The sequence below is a fragment of the Bidens hawaiensis genome, unplaced genomic scaffold, assembly GCF_021521415.1.
Source record: "Bidens hawaiensis isolate Kalapana, Puna unplaced genomic scaffold, B.hawaiensis_p1.1 tig00419406_1, whole genome shotgun sequence".
Taxonomy (NCBI): Eukaryota; Viridiplantae; Streptophyta; class Magnoliopsida; order Asterales; family Asteraceae; genus Bidens; species Bidens hawaiensis.
The window spans coordinates 139,285-161,585 of NW_027504851.1; the positions used below are offsets into that span (position 1 = coordinate 139,285).

The window sequence follows — 22,301 nt, forward strand, 5'->3', positions numbered from 1 at the left end:
ATTGGAGTATTCAAGTACTTCTCCCCCACCTCAGCCATGTTAGCGCAGACAGCGTCGAGTTGATAAGGGTAGTCGGATGGATTCTTCTTTAGCATGCCATATTCATAACCATCATTAAACCCCTCAGCCCGACCCACCAAGCGCGACGCCGCATTACAGTCCATCACAAGGGTCTGAAACTCGTCTGAGTATTTTATGGCATAAGCGCAACGAGTCACACCCTGTGAAATCAGCCATTGACGGTCCTGCGCGAGGGAAGAAATAGGCGTCTCAAGAGCAGGGATTTGAGAGTTTAACAACTTAACAGTTTCCTTGGCTTATTTTAGCTCTTCTTTGTCAGACGCTGCTGCCGCCAAGGCTTCATTCTTTTCCGCTCGCGCAGCATCGAGCTCTTTCTTCAGGCGCGCAACCTCACTCTCCAATAAAGATTTTTCAGTATTAACCTGCGCGATAGTTTGGTCATGCGCCTCCACTGCCAACTCCAGGTCACGCGCTCGACGCGCGTACTTGGCCGCATCTGCCTCTGCCACTTGCAGTTTTTCCCGCGCAGCTTGCAGCTCAAGCCCGCGCTTCATAAAAGCAACGTTGGAACTTGCCCGGTTCTCGCTAAGTTCTGCTTGGAGTTTCTCAGCTTTCTCTCGGGCATCAGAAAGATTCCAAGCAGAAATCTTAGCCTCTTGCTTGGCCTCCGCAAGGGCATCGCGTACCTTTATATAATCATTGCGAAGCTCTTGGGAGGCAGCAAAAAACGCAGACCCAGCAAAAAGGTGGTCATTAAGCAAATCCACGCGAGCGCGGTCCTCTTGAAACCTCCTTTCAGCTGGAGGAACAGAGTGAGCCCAAAAGTCTTCACATACGCCCAAGGATTGGAATGAGCTCTCTTCAGTGATACTCCAGCTCGGGCGGTATATGTGATCGGCTCCCTACAAACACAAAGCAACGCAAAGAAACGTTTTAGTTATCTAAACACTAATTTGGAAGTCTGCACAGCGGAGCAAAATAAACTTATACCTGAGGATAACCGGCAGAAAGATTAGCGCCAGCTGATGAGCTCCTGCCGGCCCCATGAGAAAAAGGCTGCGCCACGAAATCTCGTGGCGCTATAGGGCTTACGCGGCCACCATCAGAATTTTCAAAATTAACCTCCTCCTCATCCTCTATAACAGGTCTCTTCTCCTGCGACTTGGAAGAATCAAAAATAGTCTCACGAGGAGGGCTGCGCTCAAGAGGAGGTGAGGGAGGTCTTGACGCTGTTAGAGCAGCGCGAAAAATAGTCTCCTGCTCCTTAGTGATCCCAATGAGGGGAGATTCAGTACTTGTTGGAGCAGGAGCAGAACTAACGGCGCCAGCGCTAGCAGTGCCACCAGCTATAATTCCTATGAAAAAACCAACAAGGAAAAATGATTCATGACTTGAACTAAAGGAAAAAATCAGACAATCAAAGCGCAATATATACCTTGGCGCACCGCAGTCCGCGAATTAAGCATCGCCATGAAGTCCATTTTTCCCCTTTTTGAGGGAAAAACAGAGGACTTCAAAACAATTTTCGGCATAGCCTGGGCACCTTGCTGCGCCTGAGGTTGAGCCACCAACGTTGCCGGCTTTACAAACATTTGAGTGAACAAAGCTTCATTAATAACTCTATCGGAATCACACTCATAAAACCACAAAATATAAACAAAGTATACCTGTTGGAGAAGACGAAACAGTAGGCGCAGCACCGCTTCCCTTGTCCGCCGCGCGCAGAGATGAGGTAGCAGCACCATACCTCGTGTGGACTGAAGGATTGCCCACACCTTGAGGCAAAGAAGAAAAGGAAAACTTGGAAGTAAAACCCTTGGTTTTCTCAGGTTCCTTCACTTGAGTAGGAGGAAGATTCTGGGCAACAGAGGCATCATCTTACCTCGCTCTATTGAAAAAGCAAACTATTAAGTCTAATATCTATCTTACCTCGCTCGCGCGAGACAAGACACACATTAGACTAGGGGGGCTTGAAGGGGTATGTACCCGCCTTAACATCGAGCGGGGCGGGTCAACCCACAAGATATAGACAAGAGGCTTGAAATCAGGATGTCATGAAGACACAAATCCAAAACCTATGCGCAAGCGCATGAAACATCTGCGCGTGGCGCATATCACATATGCACACAACACACACATTTAGTGTGAGAATAAAGAGAAGACCTTGCGCATCCCCGGGATAGGCGCATAAAGGCCACGCGTAAGCGACACACAACAAATGAGACAATAGTCTAGTCCAAATCAGGATAAGGACAACCATGATTGTACTCATCAGACAACCTTCAGAAGGTATCTTTTAAGGAATAAAGAATGTGCTGATGTTGACAGCTGTCAATGAAGGGTGGACAACTCAGCAAAGCCCATGTGCCACCGCGTGATGGCACATGGGTCAGGTAAAATACCTTGGTCAGAGAATAATCAATGAAAAAGCACCAGGTGTCCTAAGTACACGTGGCGTGAAGCAATAGGAGGAGGCCAAAAAGGCCCTAATTGGGTCTGAGCCCAATCATTGGAAACCCTAATACTATAAATACCACACCACCTCCATAGTTGGAGGCAGGCAAGAAAATATATTCTAAGTCCTTTACTCATTTTCAGATTCTGATTATCCTCTCCTACAATATCTGATTCTCACACCGGAGGGTTACCCCAAAGAGGACCCCTCTGTCCCTTTCTGAGGGGTAAGCTCATGGTGCTGTTTCATTTTGTAGGTGGAAGAACTTGTATCTCGGAAAACCATCGGTGATATAGCACACTCGTACCCGAGGAACGTTGATCGTATACAAGTAAGTCGATACACGCTTCTTCATATTTTCTCCTTAAAGTTCCTATCTTCTTATTTTTCTAGCACTTTCAAATGAGGCATATAACCTACTATATTATACAAGAGTTAAGGATGAGTGAAAAACTTCACTTAATTAGAGACTTAATTCTCTAATAAAATCCATTAAGTGCCATAAAGAAAACTCTACTCAAGAGTTTTAACATATGAAGAGTTATAGTATTAATAACCTAATAAATTAATTTTCATTCATTTTTTTTTATAATTTTCCAACATTGTACTCATAACCCATAATTCTCATATGCAACGAAATAAGAGACTCCATCAACATCTTATTGTTGTTTTGTATCTAATAATATTAAAATTGGTATGTTGGCACAAACCCCAAAAAAACGCATCTTTAATTTTAATACATACTATAATCCACTTTTGAATCGTAAAACCTTAACATAACATTTAAATAACCAATATAAACCTGATTATTGAAAATCAAACTTTAATTTATAACTAACCAATTATGTTTTATTTAACCACTGAAATATCGATCATTAGCTTCAACTCACGCTGTACATACAAGTAGAGGTGCACAAACCGGTTATATTCAACCGTATAGGTGCCAAATTCAGCTCAAATTTGGTCTACAAAGTCAAAGCCTGATTAAACCCAATCCAGTTAGGATCCAAATCTTTTAAATGAGAATAATCCAAACTAGTTCGAATTTGATTACATTTAAATTCTATTACTAGATAGCGTGTTAGAGTTTTGAGAGTTTAGAATGCTTTTAAATAGTGATGTAGAAATCATTAGGCACTAATCGGACAATGGGATAAGGACTGGCGAATTGGCGATTAATCATATTTAAATTAATATGTTATTTTTTTTAAAATACATATCTATACCAAATTTTAGCTTTTAAATTAATATGTTATTTTTCAAAAATACATATCTATACCAAATTTTGAATTTTAATCAATTTTGATCGATTTTGATCAAATAAAGATTGGTCGGCAACGACTAACGATTAATTAGCAGCTTGTTTTTTACAAGCATTTAAATGTCAGATTAAAAAACCGGTTTCAAATCATGAACGGGTCCAAAACCTGAGTTCAAATCCACAACCGGGCTTTATATAATAAGATAACGGAACCCAGAAAAAACAAAACGAATGTATTGAAAACTAGAAGAGTACATTTACTCTATTGCCCTCTTTATCATTTAATGAAAAACTTAGTGTAACATTAAAGTTATATGGAACTTTCTTGGCCACTTTGATAGCGGATTTGTGTCGGATTTGTACTTATAACCTGTAGTTCTCATATGCAACGAAATAACAAACTCCATAAACACATTGATGTTGTTTGTATCTAATAATGTTAAAACTGATATGTTGGCGCAAACCCCAAAAATGCATCTTTATACACACTACAATACAATTTTGAATACAATTTTGAATCGTAAAACCTTAACATAACATTTAAATAACCAATATAAACCTGATTTTTGAAATTCAAACTTTAATTTATAACTAACCAATTATGTTTTATTTGACCACTGAAATATTGATCATTAGCTTCGAGTCACGCCGTATATCCAAGTAGAGGTGCACAAACTGATTATATTCAACCGTATAGGTGCCAAAATCAGTTCAAATTTGGTCAACGAAGCCTGATTAAACTCAAACCAGGTCGGATCCAAATCTTTTGAACGAGAATAATCCGAACTAGTTTGATTTTGATTACATTTAAATTCTATTACTAGATAGCGTTTTAGAGTTTTGAGAGATTAGAATGTTTTTAAGCGGTGTTGTAGAAATCATTAGGCACTAATCGGACGGTAAGATAAGGACTGACGAATTGGTGATTGATCAGATTTAAATTTATATGTTTCAAAAATACATATCTATACCAAATTTTATATTTTAAATATTCAATTTTGATGGATTTTGACCAAATGAAGACTAGTCTATAGGGTAACGACTAGCGATTAATCGACGGCTTGTTTTTTACCGTCATTTAAGTGCCATATCATAAAACCGGTTTGAAATGATTGAACCGGCCCAAGACCTGAGTTGAAGTCCACAACGGGGCTTTATATAATAAGAGAACAGAACCCAGAAAACACAAGACGGAACGTATAGATATAGATCGATAAAGGGGTTCAGATCATTTGATTGGCGGACAACAATCGAAGTCTTCTACATTCAACCGGATATATAATAATAATTTGATTGTAAATCAATAAAATGAAGACGACAAAAGGAGGTAAAGTTATGAACCCTACCGACGCTTATCGCAAGGAGCTTCGTAAGAAAGAATTGAAACGAGTAAGTCTTTCTTTATGCTTCTATTGTAATCGAATCGTCCTGCCCTCTTACTGCTCTAATTCTATTTACAACATCATAATATTACTGTGCCCTAATTTGCTTTTTTTTTCCCTTAGTTTATTTATCAATTTTATTCCTTTATAGAAAGAGGTAACTAGGGTTAAAGTAAGTGCTTATTGATTGCTTTAGTTATATTTTCTTTTGGTGATAAAATTGTTGAAATTTTGTAGGCCACAGAAGTTAGGATTAGAAGCAGCAGTTTATTATTGTTGTTGTTGTTGTTGTTATTATTATTATTATTATTTTATATTTAGGATTTTGTGGATTTTGGTTTATGCATGTTACATTGTTATGATTTTGTGGATTGCGATTACAGAACAAGAAGGAAAGGAAGAAGGTAAGAGAGGTGGGGATACTGAAGAAGGATCCTGAAACGCTCAAGGAGCAAATTGACAAGTTGGAAGCAATGAGTAAGTTCCAAATTCAACTCATGTTTTTGGTTAAATATTTGAATGTTGCTTATATATTAAGTGATGCACATTTATTAGTTATTATTGGATGTACATTTGAAGTATCAGTAAAGTGGCAGAATATTTAAAACGATATTAGCGAGTTACTGGTTTAACATTGGATAATAACATCAGGGTCTTACTAAAAAATGTTTGGCTTAAAGTTGGATTTGAAGTGTTTCATGGGGTAATGTAAGTAGTTGTACTTAGTAACAGGTTGAATCATTCTGACCAGGATCTTGGCATGCCAGTAGTTTCTTGCTATAAAAAAGTAGTTAATGAGGCGCTTGTTAATATTTTCATTTTCTTCTTCTTATTCTCCCATTTAAAATTGGGGTCTTTGACTTTAAGATATCTACAATTATCTTTATTTTGCAATTAAAACAACAATGCCAGAGTCATACGGATGAAAAGAACTTTACTATTTCCTTTTCATGTTTCTGTTACTTTTTGGTATAAATTCTTGGTCACTAGTTGAAGACTCATATTTGCTTCTTATTAATTGGTGCAGAGGCAGATGGTGCTTTGGACAAAGCCAGAAAACATAAAAAGAGACAACTTGAGGATACATTGAATCTCGTTCTCAAGAAAAGAAAGGTAAAGGTTCAAAATTATAATTATTTGAAAACATTACAGTAACTACTTTTTATTACATAATTTAGCGAATTGTAAGTTCTAAATGATCTGTTTTATATTTGTCAACAGGAATATGAAGAGAAAATGAAGGAAAAAGGCGAAGCTCCTGTTATGTTCAGGTTAATTTAGTCATACGTTGTCTCATTTCTATTACAAGAGTTAAATATAATGATATAGAACTTATACATATTTTAGTTTTAAATTGAAGTCTATAATTTGTTCTTGCAGTCACCTCGGCCCTCCTCGAAGACGGACTGCAGAGGAAGAAGAAAGAGCTAAGCATCCACAACCGGAGGTAAACTTTAACTTGATTCTAATTGGTAAAAATATGCTGATGTTGTTATCAGTTAAATTATTTAATTTGCAGGATTCTGTTTATTATCATCCTCAATGGAACCCGACGGGTGCACCTCCACCCGGAAAGCCACCTATGTACAAGTCATCATTAGGACCAATAATCCCATTAGTGGAAGGTTCATCAAGCGGTGCTGGAGCGCTTGCTGACTCAGATGATGCCGGCTCATCAGTTCCGCCACCACCTCCACCACCACCACTGCCACAAACTGGCGGCGAATCAGAGTTTATAGAAGATGCTCCTCCTTTACCCCCGCCTCCTCCCATGCCAGCTAAGCCTGCCACATCAGATTTGGATGTCATGTTGCCACCCCCTCTTCCCATGCCACAACCTCCACTGCCACCTGGAACGGCAGGAGCCGACAGGGAGAAAAGCCAGTCAGATGACCCAGCATCTGCTAAGCTTCCTCCGCCTCCTCCACCGCCAGGTCTACCGCCAAAGTTGACCGGAAATGAAGGTGGTTCGGAACCCAAGGACTTTTCTAATATAATTCCACCACCACCTCCTCCGAGGCAACCGCCACCAGTTCCAGGACCGGGAATGGTCCAGGTTATGCCAACAGAGGTGCTGCCGCCAGGGATTGCTCGTTTCCCGCCACCTCCTCCAGGGCCGCCACCGCTAGGAATTTCTGGCCAACAGCCACCTCCTATGGGAATGATGCCGCCAATGATGCCAAGGCCACCGTTTGGACCGCCACCAATGATGAGACCGCCACTTCCTCCCGGGCCACCACCACCTCATCTAGTGGAAGAGTTTTATAGACCAACTGTACCTCAAAAACCTTCATATGTCAAATCTGCTGCATCCACTGTTGTTAAGAGGCCTTTGGCTCAACATACCCCACAACTAACAGCCATGGTAAGTTGATAGTTTTTTTAATTATTGTTTCTTTTCTTTTGTTTTTGTTAATAGTTGATTAAAAACGTATTGCAGGTGCCAGCATCAGTACGGGTGAGGAGAGAGTCAGCCGCACCAAAGCCAAAACCAAAGCCATCTGTTTCATCGGCAACAGTGGCTTCCCAGCCTGCACCAACTCCAACTGTTTTGAAAGCGCCAACTGTGAAACCACCGTCCTCATCAGTGGCCAAACCACCAAGTGTAGATGATTCTTACATGGCATTCTTGGAGGATATGAAAGCTCTTGGTGCACTTGACAACTGATAGACGGACGCAACATATTTGGTTCTGTTAGTTGTGGAATATGCTGAGCCAAAGGCTTTTAACTGGTCCCTTGATTTGTATGGAATTATATCAAATGTCAAGACACCATGGCTAAACTTTAAGCTAGAATAACTTACTGTCAAAAGGATTTATTTTATTTTTTTAATGAATTTTCAGTCTTTTCTGATGCGGGTTAGATTAAAAGCACGTCGGCAAGGTCCAAACAACTTTTGCGATTTTAATGGACGCAACATATTTGGTTTGGTCTTTTCTTAGGAAATAAGTCAGCTATACTCACTGTTATTGAATGTCTGGGCTAAGAGGATTCGCATCCCATACCCTACCTCTATCCTTATAATCTAGCTGAAAGTCTTCATTTTCTAAATTTATATACCTTTTCTTATAACCTCCCACATCTTATTTCTCATCTCCATTCCTGTCTTATTCTATTAAATAGCTTTTGAACCTGAGTATTACACGAGATTTGTCAAACAATAAAAATAAATATGGTCCGTTATTTTAATTGCGATTCTCAAAATACTTATGAGTTAATTTAACGTATAAAGTAAAACTTATGAATTATATTGTTTTTTAGTTCACGACTTATGAAATATATATTTTCCATGTTTCACCCCATGTACTACACATCAGTGGCGAAGCTTGGAATAAGACACCGGGGGGGGGGGGGGGGCGGAATCAAAATGTATACCAAATTTCACAAACGAAGGAGGCCGTGCTCAAAATTTCGGCCGAAAACGGCTAAATTTACACCGCGTATATAAAATTTCAGCCGAAAATGGCTAAATTTTATACTACACATAAAAAATTTTGGCCGAAAAGGCTAAATTTTACACTATGTATGAAAATTTTTGGTCGAAAACGGCTAAATTTACACTATGTATACAAAATTTCAGAAGAAAGCGGGTAAATTTACACTGTTGCGTAAAAAAAACAAGGGGGGGGGGGGGGGCAGGGCCACCCAGGCCCTAAGGAACCTTCGCCATTGCTACACATGATGGAAAACATGAACTTAATGCAATTTCTCGTGTAACTATTTAAGAGGTGAAGATTAATACGTACATAGACAATAACCTAGAGCATAATGCCATTAAACAATATAGGTGGAGACCTAAATGCATATTTTCTACAATGCTGAAAACAACCACCAACCAATAATTGATTCTAATTAGCATAAACTTTTTTTTGAAAGGTGATTATGAATATAACATTACACACCTTTAAATAATGATGAGTTAAGTGCCATTTTCATATACGAGGTTTGACCAACTACGCAACTTTAATACCTTGTCTTGCAAATCAGCACCTGACGTTTCCAAAATTATGATATTTTCCAACTTTTTAAACAAAAATAACAAACCGAAAACCAATTTTTTTAACAAAGTAGTTTGGTCCGTTTAATTTTTTGTTAAAAAAAAGTGGTTCGGTTTGTTTATTTTTGCTAAATAAAAGTGGCTTGGTTCATTTATTTTTGTTAGGAAAGGTGGTTAGGTTTTTTTTTAAGTAGTTCGGCTCATTTATTTTTGTTAAAAATTTGTGGTTCAGTTTGTTTATCTTTGTATAAAAAGTAGTTCGGTTCGTTTATTGTTGTTAAAAAAGATGGTTCAGATCTTTTACTTTTGTTAAAAAAATAGTTCGGTTCATTTATTTTTGTTAAAAAATAGTTCGAGTCATTTAGTTTTGTTAAAAAAAAAGTAGTTCGGCTTATTCATTTTTTACCATTGGGTTAAGTAAATGAGAAATAAAAAAAATTACTATTTTATCCCTGGCTAATGGGAAAAAAAACAAACGGAGTTAACAAAAAGTACTAAAATAACATGAATGGAAACGTCAGGTGTTGATTTGCAAGAAATTTTAAACAGGTACTAAAGTTGCGTAGTTGGTCAAATCTTGTGTATGAAAATTGTACTTAACTCAATAATTAATAAAATTCACACTATGTAATAACCCGATTGAAAATGGTTTTGACCCATGACCCATAAATAGCTAGAATGAAAGAGATAAGATATTAGGAATTAAAAGAAATATATGCTTACACCTAAGCTTTAACGTTTTCTTTTATTGGTACAGTAAGATAAGATAATATTATTTCTTTTCTTGTAATTTAAATAATAATATGAATAGTGAACCCCAAATTTAGGGATTAAGATGTTTTTTTTCCTCTAATGGGGTTGGAGTATAAAGATGAGTAATGGGATGAAGATTGCGTTTTTATATGATTTTCTTAATTTTTGAAAATGAAGATACAGATGTGGGATGAAAAGTGAATGCTATAATGATCTTGTGTATATCTGAAGTGACCGAAAAACTGGTGAGAAGCTATTACCCTTTATCAAGATAAAACAATAACTATGCTAAAACTTATATAATATAACTATGCGTTACTATTATACATATGTTGTTACTATTATACATATGTTGCATACAGGGCCGGCCACATGGTTTGGCCGAGTGGTCAATGGCCACAGGTCCGACATCCCGCTAGACTTGAATTTTATTTATTTTTTAAAAAATATGTAATTTTATTAAAACAATATGTATAGTTACGGTTTAAACTTAATTACATAACCACTAGTTTGGTCTTATTCCCAACCAAAAGGTTATGTCATTTGAGACATGTTTAATCCTATATTTAGACAAAACTTTTTTACACAGCCTAAATTATAAACAAGTAAGCTCAAATCAAAACTAAATTGTTTTAAGTTTAAACCTAACAAAATACTTCTTTTAGTTAAGGTCCAAAAAATTTTTCATATTCGATCAAAATTTTTTTCTTTCTCCAAACCGGCCCTGGTTGCATAATTATAACTGTTGGGTAATTGCACCACACTCAACATGAAGAAATATCCACTAAGGCACTACTATGAAGGAACCAATCTTTTTTTTTTTTGAACAGCAATGCATATATATAAAAAAGAAATGGAACAAGGAGCCTTCAGTTAGAAGCTAGATGGCACATTAGAGTTCACAACCAAGGAAAACAAAGAGAAGCATATTAACAGTCAACCCATAACACTAGAAATAGGATCAACACTCCAAGTCTCCCAAGAAATCTGTTTCCGCGAGGATCTCGATTTGATCCACCCGAACAAATCGATCCTGATATCTTCCAAAACGACCTCTTTTGAGAGTTAAAAATCTCTTACATAGTTTCATCATAATGGACTTGAAACAGGCTTTCAATAGAAGGGTTCTAACTACTACTACTATTACTCTAAGCAATTAATGCGAAAAAATATCGGATATTGGTTAACGGCCGATACCTGAGATATCTGTTATTGCGATGAGATATCGGTAATTTTAATATCATGTAAAATTATATATATCAATTTAACACTAATAATTCAGGAAACTCTCTTACCACTAACAAATTAACCTTTTGCAACTTGCGAAACACTAACAATCATAGCAAGTAGGAACTGATTAAGACTTAAAACACTAACATTGAACACAAAAAATTGATTATTAAGACTTAAAACACTGATATCGGGAATATCGTTGATATATTGGTCAAATATCAGTCAATATCGCCGATATTATCGGTACTGATATTCTAACCGATATTTTGACCGGCATTCTACTAAAGGACCGATAACCGATATCTCACCGATATATCGGTGACATATCGGCGTTATCGACTGGATAGCAGCAGCTACTGCTGCTACTAATAATAATTATTATTATTATTATTATTATTATTATTGATAGATGAGACGAAAACATGAATATAAAAAAGTGAAAAGTATAATAATATAGTTTGGGCTTCTTAAAACACCATTGGGCATAGTTCATAGCTTCAGCCCAAGTCTATAACCCTAAAAATGTACTAGGGCAATACATTTACACAACCCCTTTGTGTTGTGCCTCCAACGACGATTAGCAGCAGCAACAGCCGCTTGAAATCAACAACTCGAAGCTGCTTAGGGTGAAGATTCACCCTTCGATTCAATGTAAGCTGTAGCATTTGATTAGCGATTGTACTGATTATGTTATGTGTCTGGTACTACTGTTGATTTTAGTTATTGTTTTACCTATAGAATTAGAAATAGAAATGCTGTTAGTTATTTAGTTGTGGAGCCTCGAGTGAAGGACGGTTGAGCCTTTAGCTTTGTTCTTCTCATAGTGTTCCGTACATTAATTATTGCCTAATTTTTACTGAAAATGAAGTTTTTATTTTCATTTATTTGTTCAAAGGCATATATCGTTAGTTTAGGTAATATAGGAACATGTATTGTGTATTTTTAGTGGCTTATTATTTGCATTGTGTATTATTTATTTTGATATTCTATATTTTAATTTTTATATAGGAACATGAATTGTGTATTTTTAGTGGTTTATTATTTGCATTGTGTATTATTTATTTTGATATTCTATATTTTAAGTTTATGAAATTAATAATGTAATTATGTTAGTGATGATAATGCATTTATCTTTTGTATCAGATCTTCAAGATGTATACCTCAATGAAGAAGATCCAAAAGGATAAGGATGTCGAACCGACCGAGTTTGAGCAGAGTGTTGCTCAGGTCACTTTCTGTTTATTGTTTTTATCATCTGCCTTTTGTGTTGGCTTTTGTTTATTTTTATATATAAATTATGATGTTACTGCAGGCGTTGTTCGATTTGGAGAACACGCACCAAGAGCTCAAGAGTGACTTGAAGGACTTGTACATCAACTCTGCAAAGTACCCATTTGATCTTATCATGTGAATCTTATTATTTATTATTCTTTTTCTTCTTTGTGTTAATGTTCATTTTGTGATTTTGTTGCAGTCAGATTGATGTCTCTGGAAACCGCAAGGCTGTTGTGGTCCACGTTCCGTACAGATTGAGAAAACCTTTCCGCAAGATCCACACTAAGCTTGTTAGAGAGCTCGAGAAGAAGTTCAGCGGCAAGGTACTCATCGAACTTTGTGATTGTAGTTTTTATTTTTCTCAAGTGCATACAATTTATTTTGTTAAATAATATATTTTTTTTGTGACAGGATGTGGTTTTCATTGCCACCAGAAGGATTGTGAAGCCCCCAAAGAAAGGCTCTGCAGTTCAAAGACCCAGGTCCCGGACTCTCACTGCGGTCCATGATGCCATGCTGGAGGATGTGGTGCATCCTGCTGAGATTGTGGGAAAACGCATTCGCTACAGACTCGATGGTTCCAAAATCATTAAGGTGGATGTGATATGCTATTCTATTCTATTTCTGTGTGTATTTGCTTGTGATTTTGTCATGTTTTTGTATTGACGGTGGTTATACGATGTGCAGGTTTTCTTGGACCCAAAGGCTAGGAATGACACCGAGTACAAGCTGGAGACGTTCAGCGGAGTCTACAGGAAGCTTTCGGGTAAAGATGTTGTGTTTGAGTACCCTATTACAGAAGCTTAAGGAGTGTTAACTGCTATAGCTGGTAGCCTTTGGTTTTGAGTTGGTTTATGTTGAAAATTTGCAAATGTTAGCTATTTTCTTTTTCTGAAATTTTGACTTATCATTATGCTTTTAAAACATTATACTATGGTTTAATCATCTGTTTCGTCACATAGATGTTTTTATGTTTAACCGTGATTGACCCCTAAGAACCGAACACTAAATGTGCTGAACTGTTGATTAGGATTTTTGTTTGTGTTATTAAATTAAAAGAATCTGAATGAAATTTTATAATTCTGGACTAAATATGCAGCGAAGTTTATAAATGCTTTTATATAAACTAGATATGTTTGTTAGGCATTTTTATGAATACTCAGTTGATTAATGACTAATACATGGTAGGTTTCACGTCTAAGTTTTCATAGCTGGAGATTGTTGTTGTTCAGAAACAAATAGATAATCCACATATCTTTGTATTTGCCATTTGGTTTTCATAAATGCATCTAGCTTGTTAAAAAATGTCATAAAATGTCAACTGGCAAGTAACTATTCATGCGCATGTTTTTTTTTCCTTCGCCAAATTTGATGTCTAATGCGTGAAGTTTAGGTGACTATCGTGAAGTTTAGGTGACTATCAGTAACTCATAATGCATTTTATTTATTGATAATTGATACTGGTGATTTAATTTTAATCATAACATGCATATTTACAATTATGATATTTAAGAGGGCGACTGACCACGTCCCTTAACAGAAATAGACTCCATAGTCGGGGTATGTCTAGTTTTAGTGTTCTAGTTACACAAAGTCATGATCGTCAGTCAAAACCCCTAGTGAAGTGTTTGCGTTGGGTTCTCTTCCATACATGCCTCTTTCTTTGGGTAGAACATTCAACATATCCATGCTCTATTGTTCTATGTAGAGATGATCAAAAAAACCGGTTCCGGTTCCGGAACCGGTGGAACCGAACCGGACCCGAACCGGTTCCTACCCGATTTTTGTAGGAACCGGACCCTATCTGATTCACCCCGATGATCCGTGACCGGTTCTTGCATTTCTGAGTGGGGGCGGGTAGGAACCGGAACCGGTTAGGAACCGGTTCTAGCCGTTGGATCGATATAGCCGTTTTTTGGCCGTTTTTTGACCGTTGGGGTCACAAAATAGCCGTTTTTTGGCTCCCCCAAGCACCCCACTACTAGTATAAATAGGTATTTGGTGTCATGGGTTCATCACAACACTCAAAACGCAAACCCGAACGCAAAAAAATACAAAAAAACGCTATTACAACGTTTTGAGTTCTCTAATCTCTTGTTTTCTCTTCTTCTATATTCATATTTGTTGTTATGGCTGCCTCACAATCATCGGTTGGTCAAGGTTCCAACGCCGAACCAAGTTTCGTTCGTATTGTACCTCATAATCGTAATCAAAAGATTTGGTGCAATTGGGATTTGGTTGAATTGAGTGACCATTCATTGAAGGCTCGGTGCAAGTTTTGTGGGGTTTATTTAAACCCACTTTCGAATTCAAATTTGAAGAAACACATCGAAAAACCGTATTGCAAGGCGTTGAAAAAGAACGTCGATTCGCAACAAACGCAAATGGATAGTGAAGGCGGAATATTTACATACCAAATTGATCGAGTTCAAGATCGTATGGCGAAGTTTGTGATTCAAGAAGCTTTGCCGTTTAGCCACTTCGACAACCCTCGCTTAACCGCCATGATTCGAGATACGCTTCAACCACAATACACTCACGTAAGTCGTCATACTCTTAAACGTTATTGTTTAAAATTGTGGAAGAAGGCCAAAGAGATACTAATTGCATATTTTGAAAATATAAATACGGGAATAAACTTAACTAGTGATGTTTGGTCGGCTCCACATGGTCTACCCGAATCTTATCTTTGTGTCACCGCTCATTGGGTAGACCCGTCATCGTGGGAAATGATGAAACGCACCATTGCTTTCGAACTCTTTGAGTATCCACATACGGGAGATAATTTGTTTGAAATTTTAGATTATGTTATAAAAACTTATAAACTAGAAAATAAAATATTTTCAATGGCATTTGATAACGCGTCGAATAATACATCGGCGGTTGATAAATTAAAATTAAAATATACGCCGATTTGCAATGGTGTATTTTTTCACTCAATGTGTGTTGCACATATCATTAATTTAATCGTGCAAGACGGACTTGCTTCGGATGAGGTTACATCGGTTATAAACGATTTTAGACTAATGATACATGAAGTTTTTAAGAAAAGTAAAAAAAGACAAATGGATTATAGAAAATTTTGTAAAGATACGGGAAGAAAAGCTTTGGGGCTAATTGGGATGTACCTCATCGATGGAATTCCACTTGCATAATGTTTCAAAGTGCTTTGGAACAAAGAGAAACTTTACAAATGTTTCATTCTAGTCTTGTCGAGAATGATTTGCCAATCCCCTTTTCAAATGAGAAATGGGAAATTATCAATGACTTATCGACTTTTCTTGAAGTTTTTAAAACATCAACTACGAAATTATCGGGAACGTATTATCCGACAAGTCCCTTGGTTCTTTCGGAGTTATTTTTAATGGTTAACAATCTTAAAGAATTTGAAAATAAAAGTCCAATGTTTTCAAACATCATATTACCAATGAAGTTTAAATTAAAAAAATACTTTCTTGAATTGCCACCAGTTTTTACTTGCGCCGCCGCTTTAAACCCAATGTTAAATGTTACGGGGGTTGAATGTGTGATAGACGAAATTTTTTCAGCCTTAGATATGCATGAAGTTGACCCAAACTTTTCAACAGAGGCAAAAAATTATTTTAACTTGAATTTTAAATTTATGTATGACTTTTATTTAAATAAATATGGGTCAAACATACACATGCCTATGCCGGGGGGGGGGGGGGGTATTCATCAAGTTCAAGTGCTACTAAAGTACGAGATCCCATGATTAGCCTTATGAACACCGTTCGCAACGTAACGGCTAAAAAACAAAGGGGTAACACCCCTTCAAGCGAACTAGGAAGGTATAGTGCAAATGATTACTCTACCGGTTTATCCGAAGAGGAATATGGCACTTTTGATGTTTTGGCTTGGTGGAAGGTAAAGGAAACGGAGTTTCCGATTCTTGCCACCATGGCCCGTGATTTACTAACCGTCCAAGCTTCTACGGTAGCTTCGGAATTCGCTTTTTCTCTTAGTGGCAGGGTAATATCGGTGAGAAGAACAAGACTAAATTCGGAGTCGGTGGAGATGTGCATTTGCTTAAAGGATCACTTGGACTCAATCGATCGTATTCAACACTTAACCACTCTCGAAGATGAAACACCACTTGATGTTCGAGTGCACGACGAACAAGAAGGCATTTCTACAAGTAATTCCGAGGAAGAAGTCGCCGCTCAATAATTACGACGAACAAGAAGGCTTTTCTAGAAACAATATGTCACAACTTTATATTTATAAGTTTAATGTTTTGTTAGTTTGTTTTTGAAGATTTTAAAACATGTAACCTTTTTTTTTTTAACTTCTTAAAGTAAATAAAATGAATTTTATGTTAATTGTTTTGTTTATTTTTCATGCTATACAAATACGAATCGTAGTTTAGAATCCAAATCGCAAACGAAAAACGAAAAAAAAAAAATTTTTTTACACTGTAACCGGTTAGTGCAGGAACCGGTTTAGGAACCGGTAAGAACCGGTTCCATAGGTTAGGGGTCCGAGGGTGGGAGAACCGGTTCGGTTCCCTAACCGGTTCGAGCCTCGAACCGGTTTCAAAGGGGGTTTTGAATATAGGAACCGGTTAGGAACCGGTTGGTTTTGAATATAGGAACCGGTTAGGAACCGGTTCCGGTTCCTAGTCCCAAACCGTTTTGAACATCTCTAGTTCTATGTAAAGGTGCACAAATCGGGTTCAACTGGAAAACCCGAACCGGTTCGAAACCGGTTTTTTCACACCGGGTTGTAAAATGGAACCGGTTCCAATCAAGAACCGGTTCGGTTCCCGACCCGAACCGATGCCCAGATATGCTAACTTTTAAGAACCGGGTAGGGTATGAACCGGAACCGGTTTTTACGTAAAAACGGTTCCACCGTTTTTTTTTTAAATTTAAATATTATAGCCTTTAGGAACCGGTTCCAACGGCTATATAGCCGTTTATGACCGTTGGAACCGGTTTTTTAACTACAAATAGGTTATTTTCTTACTATAAATAGCAAGGTTTGTTTGTGTACTTGTTAAACCACTTCCAAAACTATAAAACACACTCCAAACCACAATTAACCTTAAACCGACAACAAATGGCAACTAATGATGACGTTGTTATGGTGATCGAAACAACAAGATGCCCCGATGTTTGGGTTCATTACGATTTGTGTCTCATGACCGACTCACATGAGTTGGCACGTTGCAAATATTGCTCGAAGTTTCTTAAAGCAGGGTCCAACTCGACATTACGAAAACATACGAATAAGTATTGTCGAGAGAAAAGAAGGTTGGAAGCTAAAAAAACGGAAGTGGGAGAGTCGTCCGGCTCTACAACCCAAAAATAAGTATTCCCGGATTAAAACGACGGACTTTGTTTTTTATGTTTTAGTTATTATGTTTAGTATCGTTTATGTTTTAATAATGTTTGTAATAGTTATTTTTTAAATAAATAAAATGTTCGTCGTTATTAAAAAAGTAACAAAAATTAATCATGAGTAACAAAAGTAATTATAATAAAACAAATCAAAACTAAATATTAGTTGAACAAGTTACAAATAATTTTACCAAAACAAATAATTACAACTCTTCTTCGTCTTCATTATCGTCTTCACCCTCGTCTTCGTTATCGGAAGAAACCCCGTCCTCCGCCTCCTCATCATGAATATGACGCTCTATTGGTATTTCGTCTTCAAAGTTCGCCTTGTGTTGTACACGATCCACCGCATCCAAATGGTCCTTTAGGCAAATGCAAACCTCTAGAGACTCGAGAGTTTGTTTTGTTCTTCGCATAGATAACACCCTCCCACTAAGAGAAAAAACCGATTCGGAAGCAACCGTTGAGGCTTGTACGGCAAGCAAATCACGAGCCATGGCGGATAGAATGGGAAATTCGTTTTGTTTACCTTTCCACCAAGCCAACAAATCAATATTACGAATTTCGTCGACCGTTGCGCCCTCAACATAGTTTGCTCCACTATATCGACCAAGTTCGCTACTTGGTGTGTTTCCTCTTTGCCTCTTAGATGCCGATTCACGAATCCCATTCATCAAGTTTATAAGTGGGTCATTGCACGGCCTACTAGTTGTTGTTTTTTTCACAAAAGACGATCTCGTGCTTGGACCATACATTTGAAAATAATGGTCATAAAGGTCTTGAAGGTTTTTGTTGAACTTGTCCTTCGCTTCCGTCGACAACTTCGGGTCAATCTCGTGCATACCTAAGTTGTCGAATATTTCCTCAATCGTTGTTTCAACCCCATTAACATTCCAATAGGGGTTTAATGCGGCGGCACAAGTAAAGACCGGCGGTATGTTTTCAAAATATTTTATGAACTTTTATTTCATCACCGCAACAATATTTTCGAAGAGTTTGGTCTTCTCCGCAAAGCTTTTAAAAACACAAGACATATAGTACAATTCTTGCAAAACCCAACAACTAGTAGGGTAATAGACTCCCGATAATTTTGTTGTTGACTTTTCGAACACGTCAAGATACTCCAACAAATAACCGACTTGGACCCAAACACTTTCCGAAAACATATCGGCCTCGCGTTCTTCAACAAGATTGTTATGAAAAGCTTGTAAAGTTTGGCGTTGGGCAAAAGCACACATTAAGATATGACAAGTTGAGTTCCAACGGGTTGGAACGTCTCAATTCGGCCCCAAATACTTTCTTTCAACCGACTTGCAATAGTTCTTATATTCAAGATGTCTTCTTTTACCACTTTTGAAGACATCTTGTAACATAAGTCTAAAGTATTTTAAATCATCACAAATGTTTTCATTGTCAAGACCTATTTGAACAACCAAGTTGATGATATGTGCAACACATCGGACATGAAAAAAATCCCCGAAACAAGGTGGTGAATATTTAATAATAAATTTTTCAGCCGCCTTAGTATTGTTTGAAGCGTTGTCAAACGAAATCGAAAATATTTTATTTCTCAAGTTGTAAGTCGTTATAACTTCATCAAGTAATTCAAACATTTTTTCGGCGGTATGTGGGAACGGGAAGTTTTCAAAAGCGATGGTGCGTTTCATCAATTGCCATGTCACCGGATCAACCCAATGAGCGGTGACACATATGTATAATTCGGGCAACCCGTGTGGTGCCGACCAAACATCGGTAGTTAAACTAACCATGGCTTCTAAAGAATGAAAAGACTCGATTAACTCTTTTTTAGCACACTCCCACAACCTGATACAATGACGTCTTAAGGTAGTACGACTTACATGTGTGTATCTCGGTTGTAGAGTTTCGCGAATCAACGACGTCAACTCCGGGTCATCAAAGTGGTTAAACGGCAAACCTCGTTGAATAACGAACTTTGCCATTCTATCTTGAACTTGAGTCGTGTTGTAACGAAATAGTGTACCATCTTTACCCAAGTCAATTTGATCGGTCGTGCCAATCCCTTTCAACGCCTTGCAATATGGCTTCTCGATGTGCTTTCTCAAAGTAGAGTTGGAATCGTGCTTTAATATTGAACCACATAGTTTGCAACGAGCCTTTTGATAACCTTCGTCATCCACAATCAAATCCCAATTCTTCCATATGTCTTCGTTGCGGTTATGGTTGACTACCGTAACAACCCTTGGGTCCTCCGTAACAGGAACGGGGGCAACAAAAGCACTCTTCTTAGCCTTCTTGTTAGTTTTTTTGATGGGTGCCATAATAATATTTAGTTGGATGGTCGGGTAAAGGAACGGGTTTGCTAAAGGAGTAGTATTTTAGTTTGTTTTTGAGTTTGGTAGAGAAACAAGTGGTGGAAACAAGTTATATATAGGTTTGGGCATCAAAAACCGGTTCCAACGGCTATATTACCGTTGGAACCGGTTCCAACGGATCTATTGTCTCAAAAACCGGTTCCAACGGCTATATTACCGTTGGAACCGGTTCCAACGGCTAATCGGTGTCTAAAAAACCGGTTCCAATGGCTATATTACCGTTGGAATCGGTTCCAACGGCTAGTTTGACTTTTGTTTGACCCTTCAAAAAAAACCCGTCGGAACCGGTTTTTCCAGGTACGAACCGAACCGGTTCCAATTAAGAACCGGGTAGGAACCAGGTTGGAACTGATACTGACATACAAATAGGAGAACCGGGTACGATTTTCGGGTACAAAAATACCCAAATCGGGTATTGTACCAACCGGGTTGGAACTGGAACCGGTTCCGGTTCGGTTCCACCAGTACCGGTTTTTTTGTGCACGTCTAGTTCTATGTATGTTATGTTGTTAAAAACAATGGTTTAGGGTAGAACAAGTTCAATACTTTATCAAGTTAACAAAAGGATGTTCAGTGTAAATGCTGAATTGTTTAGTTAAAAAGTTATAGTTAATCTTGTAACAAATATAGCTTATGACGGAAAAATGTGTTATATAATGCAATTATCAAATCACTCATCAATTTATTTTATATAATCAACGAAAGTTTAAATTTCCTTTTTGGGTTGATTTATCCTACAATTTTGTTCAAGCATAAATGTAGAACAAAAGTTGTATCAAATCAAAACAAATATGAGCTGCGTGAAATCTGATAAATAAACCTTAAAATTAAAATGAAAAGTATGCACAAGTTAGATTTATGAGACATTAGATTTTATCCCCCTATATTACGGGGGTTGTTTTATATTATTCGTTTTTAATATTTATATATCTATATTTGGATTTTAATATTATTTATTGTAAGAAAGTTAATAATTAATATACTTGAGGTTTGATGATAAAATGGTTTCACAAATAAATGATATGTTATAATCCGGTTTAAAAGTTATCTGGGTTTGGTGATACCCATTACCCGTTTATTTTCTTTATTATAAAATTGTTTCTTAATTATAAATAATATCTTTTTTTTTTATTTTTAGTATATCCCTATTTTATACGATTTTCACATCAAATATTTTATGAGATTAATTTTTAATATAATGAGATTTTATAACCCGTTTAAAAGCTATCTGGGTTTGGTGAGACATTTACCCGTGAATTCGGGTCAAATGCATGATAAACCTTTATTTACAAATAAAGCAATCTGATGGGTTGAGAGAATGGTTGTTTTACATTTTTCGTTTTTTAATATTTATTTTTTGGATTTTAATTTTCTTTATTGTAAGAAAGTTAATAATATACTTAGGGTTTGATGATGAAAGGGTTTCATAAATAAATGATATGTTATAACCCGTTTAAAAGCTATCTGGATTTGGTGACCCATGGCCCACTTGTGTTTTTTTTTACTATAAAATTGTTAATAATTATAAATAATATCTTTTTCTTTATAAATTGGATATTAAATTTTAGTATATCCCTATTTTATAGGATTTTCATATCAAATAATTGGTAAGATTAATTTTTAATTTAATAAGATGTTATAACCCGTTTAAGAGTTATTTGGTTTTGGTACGACCCATACCCATGAATTTGAGTTAAATTAATGAGAGGCCTCTATTTAAAAATCAAGCAATCTGGTGGCTTCCATGAAAGAGAGAAGCGACCACATCGCGACACGTAGGATTTTAAGGATTTCATTATAGATAGATAGATAGATACAAATGATGTTATCAACATAAGAATATATATATATTTAATTTAAAAATTAAGAAAAAAAAATAAGATAAGCGAGATTATATAAATATCCCGTGTTATCCGACTCCGTGTTATCTGACGTATATATGACTATAGATGCAAAATATATTTAACTTCACAACAGAAATATAATACAAAATGATCCAAATTATCAAAACAAAAACAGAAGGTTGAATTTTACAAAGAAAGATTTGTATAAATTATTGCACCATCATAATTCATCTCACTTTTTTTCTTTATGTTTGATGTCTCCTTCAATGAGTTGAATATCGCCGGTGTTTTTAATATTTAATACTTTTTATTCATTTTTTATTTAATCAATTATTATAGCATAAAAAAATTGCAAGTTGGGTGT

General features: G+C 36.7%; 2 protein-coding genes across 2 annotated transcripts; both read left to right on the top strand.

The window, feature by feature from the left end:
* Positions 1-5,041: 5,041 nt before the first annotated feature.
* LOC143608693 (protein EARLY FLOWERING 5-like) lies at positions 5,042-7,809 on the top strand. Its single transcript, XM_077083659.1, has 7 exons — positions 5,042-5,126; positions 5,503-5,596; positions 6,147-6,232; positions 6,341-6,390; positions 6,500-6,566; positions 6,639-7,484; positions 7,560-7,809. Exons 1-7 carry the CDS (start codon positions 5,046-5,048, stop codon positions 7,785-7,787), a joined length of 1,452 nt encoding a protein of 483 aa, XP_076939774.1. The 5' UTR covers positions 5,042-5,045; the 3' UTR covers positions 7,788-7,809.
* Positions 7,810-12,253: 4,444 nt separating this feature from the next.
* LOC143608697 (small ribosomal subunit protein eS7) lies at positions 12,254-13,327 on the top strand. Its single transcript, XM_077083663.1, has 5 exons — positions 12,254-12,331; positions 12,417-12,490; positions 12,579-12,702; positions 12,791-12,973; positions 13,067-13,327. Exons 1-5 carry the CDS (start codon positions 12,257-12,259, stop codon positions 13,184-13,186), a joined length of 576 nt encoding a protein of 191 aa, XP_076939778.1. The 5' UTR covers positions 12,254-12,256; the 3' UTR covers positions 13,187-13,327.
* The last annotated feature ends 8,974 nt before the right edge of the window (positions 13,328-22,301 follow it).

Coding starts and splice junctions, on each gene's coding strand:
- LOC143608693 (XM_077083659.1), top strand. CDS start 5,046: ATGAAGACGACAAAAGGAGGTAAAGTTATGAACCCTACCGACGCTTAT. Junction 5,127..5,502: donor GTAAGAAAGAATTGAAACGA/GTAAGTCTTTCT, acceptor TTGCGATTACAG/AACAAGAAGGAAAGGAAGAA. Junction 6,567..6,638: donor CTAAGCATCCACAACCGGAG/GTAAACTTTAAC, acceptor TTTAATTTGCAG/GATTCTGTTTATTATCATCC.
- LOC143608697 (XM_077083663.1), top strand. CDS start 12,257: ATGTATACCTCAATGAAGAAGATCCAAAAGGATAAGGATGTCGAACCG. Junction 12,491..12,578: donor TTGTACATCAACTCTGCAAA/GTACCCATTTGA, acceptor ATTTTGTTGCAG/TCAGATTGATGTCTCTGGAA. Junction 12,703..12,790: donor AGAAGAAGTTCAGCGGCAAG/GTACTCATCGAA, acceptor TTTTTGTGACAG/GATGTGGTTTTCATTGCCAC.